This window comes from Neophocaena asiaeorientalis, unplaced genomic scaffold (assembly GCF_003031525.2).
Source record: "Neophocaena asiaeorientalis asiaeorientalis breed wild unplaced genomic scaffold, Neophocaena_asiaeorientalis_V1.1 scaffold51, whole genome shotgun sequence".
NCBI classification, from domain to species: Eukaryota; Metazoa; Chordata; class Mammalia; order Artiodactyla; family Phocoenidae; genus Neophocaena; species Neophocaena asiaeorientalis.
The window spans coordinates 4526797-4541105 of record NW_020173335.1 but is presented as its reverse complement, the minus strand read 5'-3'; the positions used below and the strand labels follow the sequence as shown (position 1 = coordinate 4541105).

Genomic DNA, 14309 nt, shown 5'->3' with positions numbered 1-14309 from the left:
AAGACGGTGAGCGTGAGCCTCGACTGTGAGACCCGAGATGAACTGTTAAGGTGAGATGTTTCAAGGTCAGCCTTGCACAGGGAGGACGTATCCTTTCTCTCTGCAGAAGGAGAGAAGCACGAGGACTGCACGAATTGTCTTCGAATGGATTCATTCAGTACAGGGTAACGGGATCCCTTTCACAGCCGGGAAAGAGAAACCCAAGCCAGCGGCTTACGGGGTTACTGTACCCAGGCCAAGGGCAGAAGGAGGGCTGTGTCTTCCAATCTCTTTTACTGCCTTATTGGCTTTGTAAGCAGAGAAAGTTAAATAACCTTTCTCATTTCTGAAACAGAGGATATAATTACCCACCCACAGAGTTTATATGCATGAATAACATGCATTATGTCCCGTAATCTTCGTGAACACGACTGTTACAAAGATTACGGTAAAAAAAATAATCTGTCATTCATCAGCCAGCAGGCACTGAGCGCCTACAGGGTAGCAGCCATCATTCTAGGCTCTGAGGATGCACGGAGATTGTCCCTGAAACATAATAAGCTATTTTTAAAATGTAACTTTTGTTAATAAGAGAACCAATGAAGACACTTTGTGTTCAGCTTATTTCTTTAGAAGTAAAACATATTTCCTTGCTGATTTAAAATATTTTACGTTGTCCTAAATACTGGCATAAGGAATAAAGCATGCTTCTCATTTATGAGGCTTGAGTCATCTCTTAATTTGCCACATAAAATTCTGGCATTTCAGAGCTTAATGCAACATGAAGATAAATAAATGATTAAAGAGGAAACAAAAATGATTTATGGGAGTCTATAAGCCCCTCCTTTGTTCCAATCTAGATGCTCGAAGTAAAACTTTCCTTTTAAAAAATTTGTAACAGGAAATTCCAGACAGAGCTATGATTCCCTTAGGAAAAAAGAGGTCCATGCATAATTACAGATAAAATAATTGGCTTCACTTAGGTTAAGCGTCATGGCCTCTTGTGGAATTCACTGTATTTATTTGTAGACAGTTTATGCCTTGAGAATATCTCCTCTCAGAACTGGGAGGTCTCCCTGTCTTCTGCAAACTGCTGTGGCTGCTCGCCGAAGCTGCCCGCTGCTGCACGGTTCGCCCTGTTGAAACGTTAAAATATGGGTCATTCTCTCCAGTGGTCAGAATCCTCTACCTCACGATGAGGGTGCGGGCGCAGAGACCCCTGGGGGCCCAGCCGCAGCCCCAGCCAGAGAGCCTGCATCCTCGTTTCACCCGCTCTTCATGCCGACTCCGCGTGGAAACACCTGGAGATGCTGTGAACAAACGGGGGAGAGTCCTCACCTCGGAATAACCTTAAGATAGAGAAAGAGTTCATCAGGGGCTGACCTGTGCCCGTGGTGGCTTCCAAGGAACAGTCAGGCTTGTTTATTCCAGGACCCAGCTGGACCAGGACTTCATTCAGTTACATTTCCTTTCTGTCTTTCAATCTCTTGGTCATTTTCTGCTTATTTGAGTGTGTATTTGTCTGTTGTTTCGGCACATCCTTACTGGTCCTCCAGCGTTGGCCAGCGTGGGAGGGGGTACACTTCCTGTGAAAAGAGTCCACGGCAGGGGGCGGGCAGAGGAGGGACACACAGAGACGCACAGGGCAGATTCCCTGTGACACTGGGGACGCGATACCACTCTCACCTCTGCAGGGGCTGCAGCAGCACAGAGGACAGCACCCAACACCCAGTAGGGGCGAGGGTGCCCTTCTCCTACTTAGTAACACTTCCTGAGCCCTGTGACAGGTTAGCCGTTAGCCTGAGCACTTCTCTGCCTGTAGCGCTGAGGAGATGCTCTCGGGATGCCCGGCCACCGGGCTGTGTCCTTGGTGAACAGCCTGGGCCCCAGTGATGGAGGAGTTGATGAGACAGACTCCGAGAGCTTGGGTCCCACTGGGAGAAAAGCCAACAAATGGGCGTAACTCCAACAGCATCCCCGTTGGTGTGCTCTCCTGGTAGGAAATGGAGCAGGTACGGGCCGTGGGCGGGATCGGCCTTCCTCGCCAGGTGGGTGTCAGCAGGGCCCGAGGAGACCAGGGACACGCCAGGTGGCCACCTGCAGGAAGACTGTACCAGACCGAGGAGTAGCAAGTGTTTGGTATGTTTGAGGGGAAACAGGTGGCCGCTGGCTTGGAACACAGTGTGCAAGAGGGAGAGTTAGGAGATGGATTGGGGGCAGCGGAAAGGCAGGGCAAGAACTTGGGGGGCATGTTAAGGGCCCCAGCATTTATTCTGCATGAAATAGGGAGTCACTGAAATTTGTCCTTGTTCTCTTCTCCTCTCTCGTCTCCGTCCCCCTAGATTGGAAGCTCTGGATCAGAACAGTGATATGATCTGCTAAGTTACAATTAATATTTAGAGGAGAAAAATGTACCTATTACAAATTGGTGGCTTATTTGTGGATTCAAAGTAACCATTAGCTTTCTGTGCTCAGGGTCACCAACAGATAAAAATCACTCCTAGCAACAGCAGTGGTGACAATGATAGTAATGTACATGAAATTTACAGAAGAGCCTGATTTCCAATGGCTTCCAGTCACCACTGTCTGCCTCTGGGCTTGACATCTTGGTTTCTACACTTCCTGATTAGCGTTGCTATGACAACCCCAAGTGTCCTTTTGAAAAGCTAAAATGACAGTTTTAACCAGGCACATCCTTAATAAATTCATAGGGCCTTGATTCAGTAGTGACTTTGTTCAGAGCGCTGTATTTTATGCTGAGAGTGTATAAAATCACCCAATATCTTAAACAGTTTAGTATAAACCCAAAGTACGTCATTTGCTTCTACAAAGCCCTTTTACGTGGTGGGGAAAGAAGGAGGTGAGTCAGTGGCGATCCTGGGAGTAGAAGCCCCTCCCGAAACTGTGTTCACGGCGCGGCACTGCCACTCACCTTGTGCGTTTCCTGGGGAGGAAAGCCTTTTCCAAGCGTCTGTGATTTGCTCTGATGTTCCACTGGCCCTGAGCGCTGAGGTGTCTGCTGCATGATTCTTCATTTCTGCTCTATGATATGCACTGTGATGCTTCCTCAGCTTCTGTTTGTAACGTGGAAAATCTGTTGTGTGTAGGTGGAGACCATCGGCGATGCATACTGTGTGGCTGGGGGCCTGCACAAAGAGAGTGACACCCACGCTGTTCGGATCGCACTGATGGCCCTGAAGATGATGGAGCTTTCTGATGAAGTGGTGTCTCCCCACGGAGAGCCCATCAAGGTGAGGCGTATCACGTCCTGGCCAGGAGATGTCAGGACAGTAAATGCTGATTAGTTAGATCCCAACAGAATGGTGCATCCCTCAGGGTTTAGTGGCAGAGAGCAAATCTCCAGCTTGCTTTACTACGCGGTGTTAAATGGCTTACGGATCACTTAGAGACCAAAGACGCCATCCATGGCTTGAGCTTTGAAAAAATGGTTCCCAAACCCACACTTCAGAACCACAGCTTCCTCCGTGACCTGGAAGCTGGTTCCAGAACCACACAGCCACAGCCAGGCAGGGAACCACTGTGCTCGGAAAGCAGCTGTGTCCACTGCTGGCTGTAGAAGAAAGTTGCAGCTACTGTAATTGCATCAGCAACGTGGAAATACCGCATCACGACGCTTCCAAAATGAATGACTGGCAACTGGGCTCCCTGCTAAGCAGGGGACAGAGAACACAAAGGCTTCCACAGCCGTGCTCACACCGGGAGTGCAGGCAGAAATGCAGGTTTCCAGAGCTCAGGCAAGGGCTTCCGATTCACCACACCTAAGTACATCTAGAACCTTCAAGGGACTTTGGAAAATGGAATGTTTAGTTTTTTGAGCCCTGCAGGGGAGGAATTACACGAGAACGAAGTGGGCTGCTAACCCACCAATATTTTCCAGGACACATAAAATTCCAAAATTTCTAGACGAGCCATATCCCAGAATAATAATGTCTTATAGCAGATGAGAAAATAAGATTAACATGCTAACCATTGATTTAATAGATAAAACATGAGTGGAATATCCTTATTTGTCCCACTTGAAGTGGATGTGCCATAGAACAGTCTCAGTTGATGACCTTCAGAAATGGGTCTTTGAAGTAATATGGAATCCTATGTGGCATGATATAAAATATAGAGAGAAGGAGGAAAAAAATTGGACGTTTAGCCAGGGCTCTCTTCCCTGTTAACAGAAGCCGTAGGTGTAAGCCTTCACAGCTATCTTCTAAGTCAACTCTCATCCCAGTTATATACCGATGTGAGACACACTTCCCTAAAATTAGTGGCGTAAAGCCACAGAGCTTTGATTTTGCACTGATTCTGTGCGTCGGAATTCGGATGAGGCAAAGCAGGGATACCTCGTCATTTCTCACAGCATCTGGCACCTCAGCGGTCGAGGGCACGTCAGGTAGCTGGGATTACACCACTTGAACCAGAGCTTCACTCACCGGCCTGGTTCCCTGGGTGGGGCTGGCGGAGGGCGGGGCCCAGCTGGGTATATCAGCCCAGGTGCTCACCTGTCACGCTCTGCTGGGGCAGCCTCAGGGCCGTCGCACTTCTCACATAGGGGCCACGTCCCGGTGAACAGGTCTGCATCCACTGCATGGCCTTTATGCCCTGGCCTGAGGAGATACTCTGTGACACATCCATTTTGTCCTAATGGTCACAGCAACCCTAAGCCTGCCCACAGGGGAGAAGACTGAGACCCCAGGTTTCAATAGGAAGAGCGCGACATAATTTTCCACTGTGCTTTAAAAGTTTCACAGTATCTGACTTTTCCAGATGCTTAATTTCTATACTTTTTTAGAAGAGAATTATGTGTTTTTTTGTGTTTTGTTGTTGTTGTTTTGTCTTTTTTTGGTGAGGAAACTCATAGCATCAAAGTAAATGCTTAAAATATCCCAATTAATAATAAAACCAGTGATCTCCACATAAATGGATTTTGTAATAAGTTGTGTATGTTTGGGGCAGGGGGGTTAGTGGCATGGGGGGTTTTTGATATTTGTAGAAATACACTTTTAGAGTTTCGCAATTGCAAGAATTATTTATAGCTAGTTTCAAAGATAATTACCTGGGTGATAATAGTTTAGCTTTACTGAGCTGTAAAGTCAGATGTTAAACCACCTTTTTCCTTGTATTGGCCTGCAGTCCTAGGAAATACCTGACAGCCTTAGGGGCTACTCATGAAATATCACAGACGCAGAAGTGCAGAGTAGTTTTAGTAGAGAGAGAAGCACTAACGTGTATCACAGGGAGCAGATTGTGACTTCAACATCATCTTATTTAAAATCTGTATAACAACATTATGAAAAGGCATCCACAATTCACTGCTAGACAAGAGTAGTCGAGTCTCTCGCGGATCCAGATTTGGAGTCATGTGTTTCTTACCCTCCTGCCCCACGGCATGTAATCACAGTGAAAGAATAGGAAATATTTCCTTTTTTTCTTTTCAAACTCTATGTTTTCTCCAGCGTGTCATATGTACAAACCATCTATGCACTTATTCCTACCGACTTCCTCACTAACGTCCACCCACTGAGACTTGGAAGACGGTGGGTGGGTGGACGCTATCTCATGATGGAGACCAGGGCCAGGCTGAGTCAGAAGGTGCAGAGTGAACTCTTACACAGGCTCTGGGAGCCTCCCTCCCAGCCCCAGAACCTGAGTGCAGAGGGGCTACATCAAAAGTGGCCCCAAAGGGGAGACTCCCCAGCAGGTTTCCACTGGGGGCGTGACGGGCCTGTTAAACTTTGGACCATTATTGTGCTTGTAAATTTGAAAAGTCCCCGTATAAGGAAGCTTTGGGGTTGAGAGTGAGATTCTGGGCTGGGGGAGGGGAGTTGGGGGGCAGGGGAGGAAGCAGAGACACTGGCTTTGTCTGCGTTGTTTGGACGTTTACGAAGAGGAAATGTTTACGCATTTCCATATTAATTATGCAATAGAAACAGTAAAACGCCATGGTTAACTTGTCGTATTAAAAGCTGTGACAGAGCGACAGAGAGGCATGGACATATATAACCACCAAACGTAAGGTAGATAGCTAGTGGGAAGCAGCCGCATAGCACAGAGAGATCAGCTCGGTGCTTTGTGACTGCCTCGAGGGGTGGGATGGGGAGGGTAGGAGGGAGGGAGACGCAAGAGGGAGGAGATATGGGAACATGTGTATATGTATGGCTGATTCACTTTGTTGTAAAGCAGAAACTAACACACCATTGAAAAGCAATTATACCCCAATAAAGATGTTAAAAAAAAAGAAAAGCTAGAGTGACTAGGTACAAAGAGAGAGACTGATTTAACCAGAAGAGTGCCCAAAGTCAGTAAAAACTTCCAAAATTCTGCCTGATATTTAGAAGCAGAAGATAGCCTTCTGTCACCTTATTTTCTGTGTCTACATTGTTCACTGTCATAGTGTTTACATATAGAACCATATTCTATATGTGGGAATATGAGGGCGGGAGTGAGGGTTAGATGTACAGACAACTGGGTGTGAGATAAGTAAGTTACGAGGATGTCATGGACCGCACAGCAAGTACAGTTATTTTATGGCATCTCTGCGGGGAGTGTAATCTATAAAATATGAAATAACTGTGTTGTACGCCTGAAACTAATATAATATTGTAGGTCAGAGCACCAGCTATCAGCACCATTTTGGTTTCTAATACAAATTTCCTGATTCATGATGTAGGGCTTTTGTTTGAAAATTTTGCAGAATTCATGATTTGACATGTTATAAGCCAACGATTCTCAGAAGTTTCTAGAAGAGATCTGAAATTAGCTGTAAAACTAGGGAGATCTGGAGTCTTCTGGATTCTAAAGGACATCTGAGTCACTGAGTACTTGACCTCTGTGTACAATACGCACATCTAATAAAACTTGTTTCAAATGGTCAGCTAAACACAGAACTGAAAGTAACGTGCGTGGTATCTGACTGTCATTTGAAATATCCCCCCTTTAACTTGCTTCGTTGCAGCGGTAATTTAAAATCTGTACCTCCTCTGAGATCGGCCAGTATTTGGAGCTTCCGGAAGATCCCACTTTAAAACACTGTCTTAACTGCTCTCCAGATCATTGATAGCTTTCAGGGTGCCTCAATGTTTACCTCAGCCTATCCTGATGCGGCAGGACTCTGGTTTTCCTCGGGTCCAGATGTTTTTGACTGACGTGTGTGTAGTCACTGTGACGCAGGCGTCAGCAATGCCAGCTTTCCGCTTCCGCCGTCATTTTCTGCCTAAATATTACAATTCTCTTTCTGCACCCGGTCATTTGAGTAGTGAGGTAGTGTTTGGCACAAAGGCCCTTTTAAAGCAAAACACCTAAAACCCGCCCTCTGCACCCTGAGCACTGGCTTCTTGGACCCCTCTGACCGTGTTGGGAAACAACTTCTGGGCGCCGGAAGTCAGGTCTCTCTAACCGACGGACAGAGCAGGTTCACGTCAACAGTCCACGGGCACTTTGGTCACCATGGTGACTGTGGTCCGTTCGTGGGGGGCTTCGATTCAGATGCGGAGGACAGTTGAGATAAAGGATGCTCTGTGAGCAGCGTGAAGAGGCGGGGCTGAGGAGGTGGCAAGGAGAGGGGATGGGCTGCAGGCTTGGAGGAAGGAGGGCGTGTGGGCAGAGCCAGGAGCCCGGTGGTTTCGACAGGCACGCAGCCGGCGCCGACTAGCAGCAGTGTTCACCCATGACCGGAACGTTGCTTTGCTCTTGCTTTCAGATGCGCATTGGACTGCATTCTGGGTCGGTTTTTGCCGGAGTTGTCGGAGTTAAGATGCCCCGTTACTGCCTTTTTGGAAATAACGTCACCTTGGCTAACAAGTTCGAGTCCTGCAGTGTCCCCCGGAAAATCAACGTCAGCCCTACCACCTACAGGTATGGATCCCGTTCAGTGCCTGAAGTCTATTTTCATTCATACGCAGTCGTCATTTTTGTCTGTTGGTTTGTTTCATTCTTCATAACTTGTTCTCGCTTAGATCATCTTAAAGGAAGAGAAAAGCCATAACTTGGATCATCCTCACTTTAACTTTTTTTTTTTGAACTGCGCGTTAGCCTCATGGGAACTTTGATCTCCAGCCCGACCCATGATTCTCCACTGAGAATCTCCACTCGTAAGCTCTGACCTGTATTTCTGCTCGGGTGACTAATTGGCCCATTACAGGCAATGCGATCCTATTAGAACAGCTGATTTCCGCCCCCCCCCTCCCCGAAGACACCCACTTCCCACCGGCCGAGCTCCATCAGTCTCCTGACTGGGCGGTAGAGGGCCGCCGTGCCCCTGGCTCCTGGCACCAGCACCCTGGCATGCCCTCGCCTTCCCCGTGCGCGCCCCGCCCCCACCACAGGTGAGTGTGCAGCACGCGGCGCTACTCACACCCAGGCTCCCCTCCACGTGGTGCCCATGTTGTCTTCGTGAAGCACGGGCCAGATCCGTCCCCCGGCCTTACAAGCCAGAACAAAATTAGACGTGCAACCACGGACTCACGTGTTCCCTCTGACCAGAGTCCCGCCAGACCCTACGACCAAGGTTTCTTCCACTCCCGCCTTATTTCATGGATCTCCTGCAACCCGGCCTCGTTTTTATGCATCACACTCGCCAAACCGATTCCTGAATGGAGGATGCTTGCTTTGCGTTTCTCTCCCGGGTCCTCCCCTGCTTTCCTCCTTCGCACATCAGACCTTAAGTCAGAGGCCGCGTCTTCACAGACACATTCCTCACCCGCCCTGGGCACACCCTCAGGTGCTCATCTCAGCTCATCCTGTGTTTCTTAAGTTCAGGACAAGTGGAGATTCTATAAGTTATACAAATATGAAAGGTAATTATTTCTTTGCAGAGCTTTATTGATAGTACCCTGAATTCAGGGATGGCGTTTCCCAATACAATGATATTACGAAGTGTTAACTTCCTTGATATATATATGAAGCACATGTAACTTTAGGACACAGACTGCATACCCACAACCAAAACTATCCATTTCCTTCAAACTTCCACTTCCAAATTCTCATCAGCAATTTAGAATGTAATGGCAATTAGACATTCCTTTCTTTGAAATGTCACGAGAAGTTTTCTTCTAGGGGACAGTTTCCCGCATTTTTGTTTGTTTTTACTGAAGTGCAGAGAACGCAGACACTAGGTTCAATATCGTTTGAGTTTGGGGTCAGTGGATTAAAGGGAGGGTTGCGTGCAGTGTTGCAGGATCATTAAAGACAAAACTGGCAGGTGCCCCGTGCGGGCGGGAAAGTTGACCAGTGACACAGAAGCGGGACTTGAATTCCACCAGGGAACAAGGAGAATAAGGGATTATGGGACGATGGCCGAATTCGGAGAGTTGATGCAGCCACTCGCAGGAAACCGTGTCCGGTCAGGAGGGATAAAGAAAACCTCCCTCCACATGTGAGCATCTACCCTGGGACTGCCCTGGGACTACTATTCTTGGATCTTACGCAAGCTTTCTTCTAAATGGTTTTATTTTTCCAACCTGTTTTTCTTACAGATTTGGATCTTTTTAAAAAGATGATTTAATGAACAAAACATCTGTAAGTCTCTTTAAAAAGCATGGGATTTGTAGGCAGAAGACATGTCCTACAGCACAGGGCTTACCAGATGTGCGATCTGGAGCGAGGCTCTTCATACATTTAAGTGATTTGCTTTAAAGCCACTTCTTTTTTTTTTTTTTTTTTTTTTTTTTTTTTTTTTTTTTTAAAGCCACTTCTGAATGCTCCAGATAGAAGAATAAAACCGGAGGAAAATAGATTCCACCTATTCCCTTTTACAACTTGCCTTCAATCCACTCAATACTATGTTTTTGAGATTTTTTTCTTGATGAAATATAAATCTAGTTCATAAAAATCTGGTTCATTTATTTACAGTATTCCTAATGCGGTGGTGTGCTGGTAAACCAGCCTGCGGAGTGAAGCGGATACTCCCTGACTTCTAGCTTTTACCAGTTTTTCAGGTGTAAATACTATCACCGTGGCAGGTTTCAGGCTACCGATGGTTTAACTGGCTTGCAGAATTCCAGAGTGCTTAACGGCTGTTTCTCACAAGCTGGTACGAGATAAATCTAGCACGTCCCCGTATGCGCGTGTGACATAATATGTATTCTAGAGTATAAACGAGCCAGTCTGTCTTCTATCCATGGGTAATTAGAGGATTGCCAGTTTTTCATTATTACACAACGTGATTTGATAAATATCCTTAAACATATGTGTCTAGATAATATCCCTACGAATGGTATTCCCAGATCGTGGGCTATACCCGGTTTCGGCTTTACTAAGCATCAGTTAGCTGTCCAGATTGGTTTCACCAATCTATTGGTATATATTGGTAATATGTACCGATAGAATCCACGGTGTCTGGAGGTTTCTGTTTCCCAGTGACTCATATTATCAGACTGATTGTTGCCAGTATGACGGGTGTTATGTGATATCTAATTGATGCTTAATTAATCTTGTTCAATCTATTTAATCTTCACAACTGTCTTAAGAGACATGTATTATTTTAATCCCCATTTGAAAGGCTAGAAATCTGACATCTTTGCTGTTATTCAGACCTACATCTACCAGACTTTGAAGCTTATACTTTCAATTGTGTGGAATTCTGTAATTTTTCATTATATATTACCAAGTACTATGCCTTAAAAATAAGAGGTACTCAAAATATTTACAAATCCATGACTAAAACATCATTTCATTAGTCTTATGATTGTTTATTGGTGCACTGATAAGAATTAGTTGATTGAACACTCCCATGTATTCTACTCGAGGTCTGCGATCCTTGAGACCTGCACCTCTGTGCAGCAGTTTCCTCAGCACACAGAGGGGCGCCAGCGTCCCCAAGTCTCGTGCAGCATCGTCACTCTTTTCACTGCAGACTGGGGAGTGGAAGGGGAGACACGAGGAGAGATTTTCTGCAGAAACTGGTTTACAGCCAGTTTCCATCCACGGCCTGAATAATAGATCAGAGAGATGCTTATTAAGTTTGCATTTGACAGAAAGCTAGGGAAGCAAGTGGGAAGAGGAGACAGTAACTTAATCAAAATGATTAGAGTTTCAAATGAGTTTATCATCATGGACAAATGCAGCAAATAATAAAAGCCTGTAGAACATCTGAATTTAAGGTGAAATTTAATTCTTAAGAATTTAAGAAGAAAATATATTGCAAATATCAGATAGTAAGTAGAGTGTCGATATATACAACTAAATCTCACTTTAGTCCTACTAACCTAGAATTCATAAAAATTCTATTGCGAGATCCCAAAGTTACTCTCACATTTTATATGTAGATATATATCTTATATAGGATTTTCTTTCACAAGGTCTTGCCCAAGCTTACTTCTCAGTAATATTTAGAAAATGAATGAATTGGCAATGTCTTATCTCTTTCAACTCTTCCAGTTCTGTAACATTATTTTCATGTATTTTTTGCATTGTTTGGGTTTTTCTTCCCCACTGCTGTGTATTGCACTGTTCTATAGATTATAGATGATACCTTTACAAGACTATTTGATAGTTACCTTTCCTAATATGAGTGAACTACATTATTTGGTAGGGCTTTCTGTTACTGTGCATTGACCCCCTGCCGTTCTTCTGTGAAGATGCTTATAAACATCATTAGGATTTTTCCTGTCAGTGACACCGAAGATGGTTGGTTTATTAATATTCTCAGGAATGTTCCTTTAGTTATGTCACCTTTTCTTGACTAGACAGTTACGTCAGTCTTAAGTTTTATGATTAATATTTGTGTTTCAATATTTCCAGATTACTCAAAGACTGTCCTGGTTTTGTGTTTACACCTCGATCAAGGGAGGAACTCCCACCAAACTTTCCTAGTGACATTCCTGGAATCTGTCATTTTCTGGAAGCTTATCAACAAGGAACAACTTCAAAGCCATGGTTCCAGAAGAAAGATGTCGAGGAAGCCAATGCCAATTTTTTAGGCAAAGCATCGGGAATAGATTAGCCAAATATACACCCAATTGTTAGTCTCTGGGTTTGAGTCCTTGGAGCGTGTGTGGACCTTCTGAGAGCACACTGGGATGGCAGCAAGCTCAGGAGCGGTGGTAACTTTTTGGGAGCTAAGTCACCACCTGTTTTTCCTTCCACTTAACATGACAAAAATGTATTCACCTCAATGTTCAACTCTTCAGTGTAAAAGGAAGAGAGAGAGAGAGAGGAGAGAGAGAAAGAAAGAAGGAAAGAAAGAAGCCTCAAAAAGTGACTTTGGGGGAGTATTTCTGATATATAAGAATAGCTTATAACCTATACTCAGAACTGAGCGCCTTGTTCATATATCGGGCGATTGTCGTGACCTGTACAGCCTGGTGGAGTCGCCTGCCTTCTGCCCTGGCCAAACACCCTGGTTATCAAAGCGCTTCTCATAGTGTTGGTTGCCTTAAAAACGCTTTTTGAATAGAAACCGTAGTCTTTGATACCCTAAGCTCCCTGAACCTTTCAAGTCTGCATTTTGTTACATTTCCTCACTTAACTGTTAGCATACATAACAAAACAGGTTGAGGCTCCTTCTGTTGCACTTTTTTCTTTTTCTTTTCTTTAGAGAAAATAAGCCATTATGGGTTAGATGCAATATGAATCTAAAGTAGTTCTTCTGTAAATATCAAAGGTGATTTTATAAAAATATTCTCCACAACGTAATGTGTCGTAACAATAAATATTTCCTTTTCTGACATTTTAAAAAGTCTGTATATGGGAAAGGCTATTTTAATTCATAAGAGCAATTTCATTTCTATTAATTCATTTTTGTGTCATAATCTTCAGGATAAAAGAGGGTTACAGCCTACATTAAAATGCAATAATATTATTCTAATTTACTCTACCCAGAAGCAACATGGAGTAAAGGCAGCATTCAGGGAATGAATCATAGCGTACAGCCGTAATCTGGACCTATTTCAGCAGACACCCTCCGTTGCCAGGCTGAGCCGTGTAGAGTCCCATCAGGAAAATCTGGAGTTCAGAAGTGGGAAATAAGACTTGTTCTTTTGGCTGATAGCTTACTTTTTAAGCGTTTGTGTTCAACACTCTGGTGTGTATATATGTCCTTGGAACCATCAGGACTCTTTGTCTTAAGTACACATCTGTGAATTTTTTATTCTAGCGAAATTAATTCAATGATATTTTTAAAGAGGATGTTAATATTGATGAAGAAAATTATGCTGTGATTTCATTGTAGAAATTTCAAAACACTTTTCTGGAAAGTAAACTTTTAATAATGTTAGTCTAAGATCTCTGGTGAACTAAGTAACATGCAGAGTTTGGTTGGAGATAAAGATCTGATTTTAAAAAGAACGCAACTTCAAAGCAAGAGAAAGCCGAACATTACAGTGTTTAAATCAGTATCAGCAGAGCTATAGATACACTGAGCTCTTTCTTATTTGGGGATCTGAGGGGTACGTCAGCTGGAATTTTTAACAGTTCTCTCCACTAGTCCCCAGGCCGGTCCATGGTGACCTCGGGAATAAAGGCCATTACTGGCTGGCCTCTAGCATCCCTGGCGTATTACTATACATATCACAATAATTATTATTTACTCAGTGAGGCTCCGGTGTCTCGAGGTACTGAACAGGGCTCATGAAATACCAATCCTACTATTGGAGAGTACCACAGGCCTGGGGAAAACATAGTCTCACAATTATATGAAGTTAATAAAAGTATTTAAAAGGAAAGTAAAGACTTAAATACATTTTTCTTTCTGGAAATGAGCCCTTATTACAGGGAAAATAGTAGGAATTAAGGGAAATTAAAAAGCATAAAATAATGTGTCTTATTTATCACCTATTTAAGCAGACCCAAATTTGCTAATAATTTATGTTCCAAAAGTTGTAAATTTTTTAGAATTCAAAAAATATTTTCTGTGTGTGTGTGTGTAAACACACACACACACAGAACCAATGGAGGAAAATGTGGACAATCTGGGTAGAAGCTCCATGGGAATTCCTTGTACTATTCCTGCAACCTTTCCATAAGTTTGATATTTTATCCAAATAAAAAGTTACCAAAAATGTATTTTCTCGAAAACATTAAGTCATCTGTGATAGATTCCCCAGACCAGCCTGCAAAGGCTCGTTAACTATGGGATACCTCAGAGCCCTTAAGCAAGATGGACATACAACATCTCCATGATGGAATGCACTCAAAATCTGCAACTCGGATGCTGAAAACTTTAAGGAATCCCTTTTCCATCTCTGTCTGATCCACTTTGGAGGGTGGAGGTGAGGGAGACGTATTCATGGCCAGACCGCTGAGGGTAGGCAGGGATGGAGCCCGAGGGTATGTTCGCAAGGAAAGTGAGGGCCCCGGACGGGGGCTTGAGGCTGGCGTGG

At 44.3% G+C, this 14309-nt stretch overlaps 1 protein-coding gene across 1 annotated transcript in view; it reads left to right on the top strand.

Moving 5' to 3' along the window:
- Positions 1-13992, top strand: part of GUCY1A1 (guanylate cyclase 1 soluble subunit alpha 1) — a 58915-nt gene extending 44923 nt beyond the window's left edge. The window contains exons 7-9 of the mRNA XM_024746172.1: positions 3087-3230; positions 7691-7845; positions 11731-13992. Coding sequence (XP_024601940.1) covers positions 3087-3230; positions 7691-7845; positions 11731-11932 — 501 coding nt within the window. The 3' untranslated portion in view covers positions 11933-13992. The remainder of the gene's footprint in view (positions 1-3086; positions 3231-7690; positions 7846-11730) is intronic.
- The last annotated feature ends 317 nt before the right edge of the window (positions 13993-14309 follow it).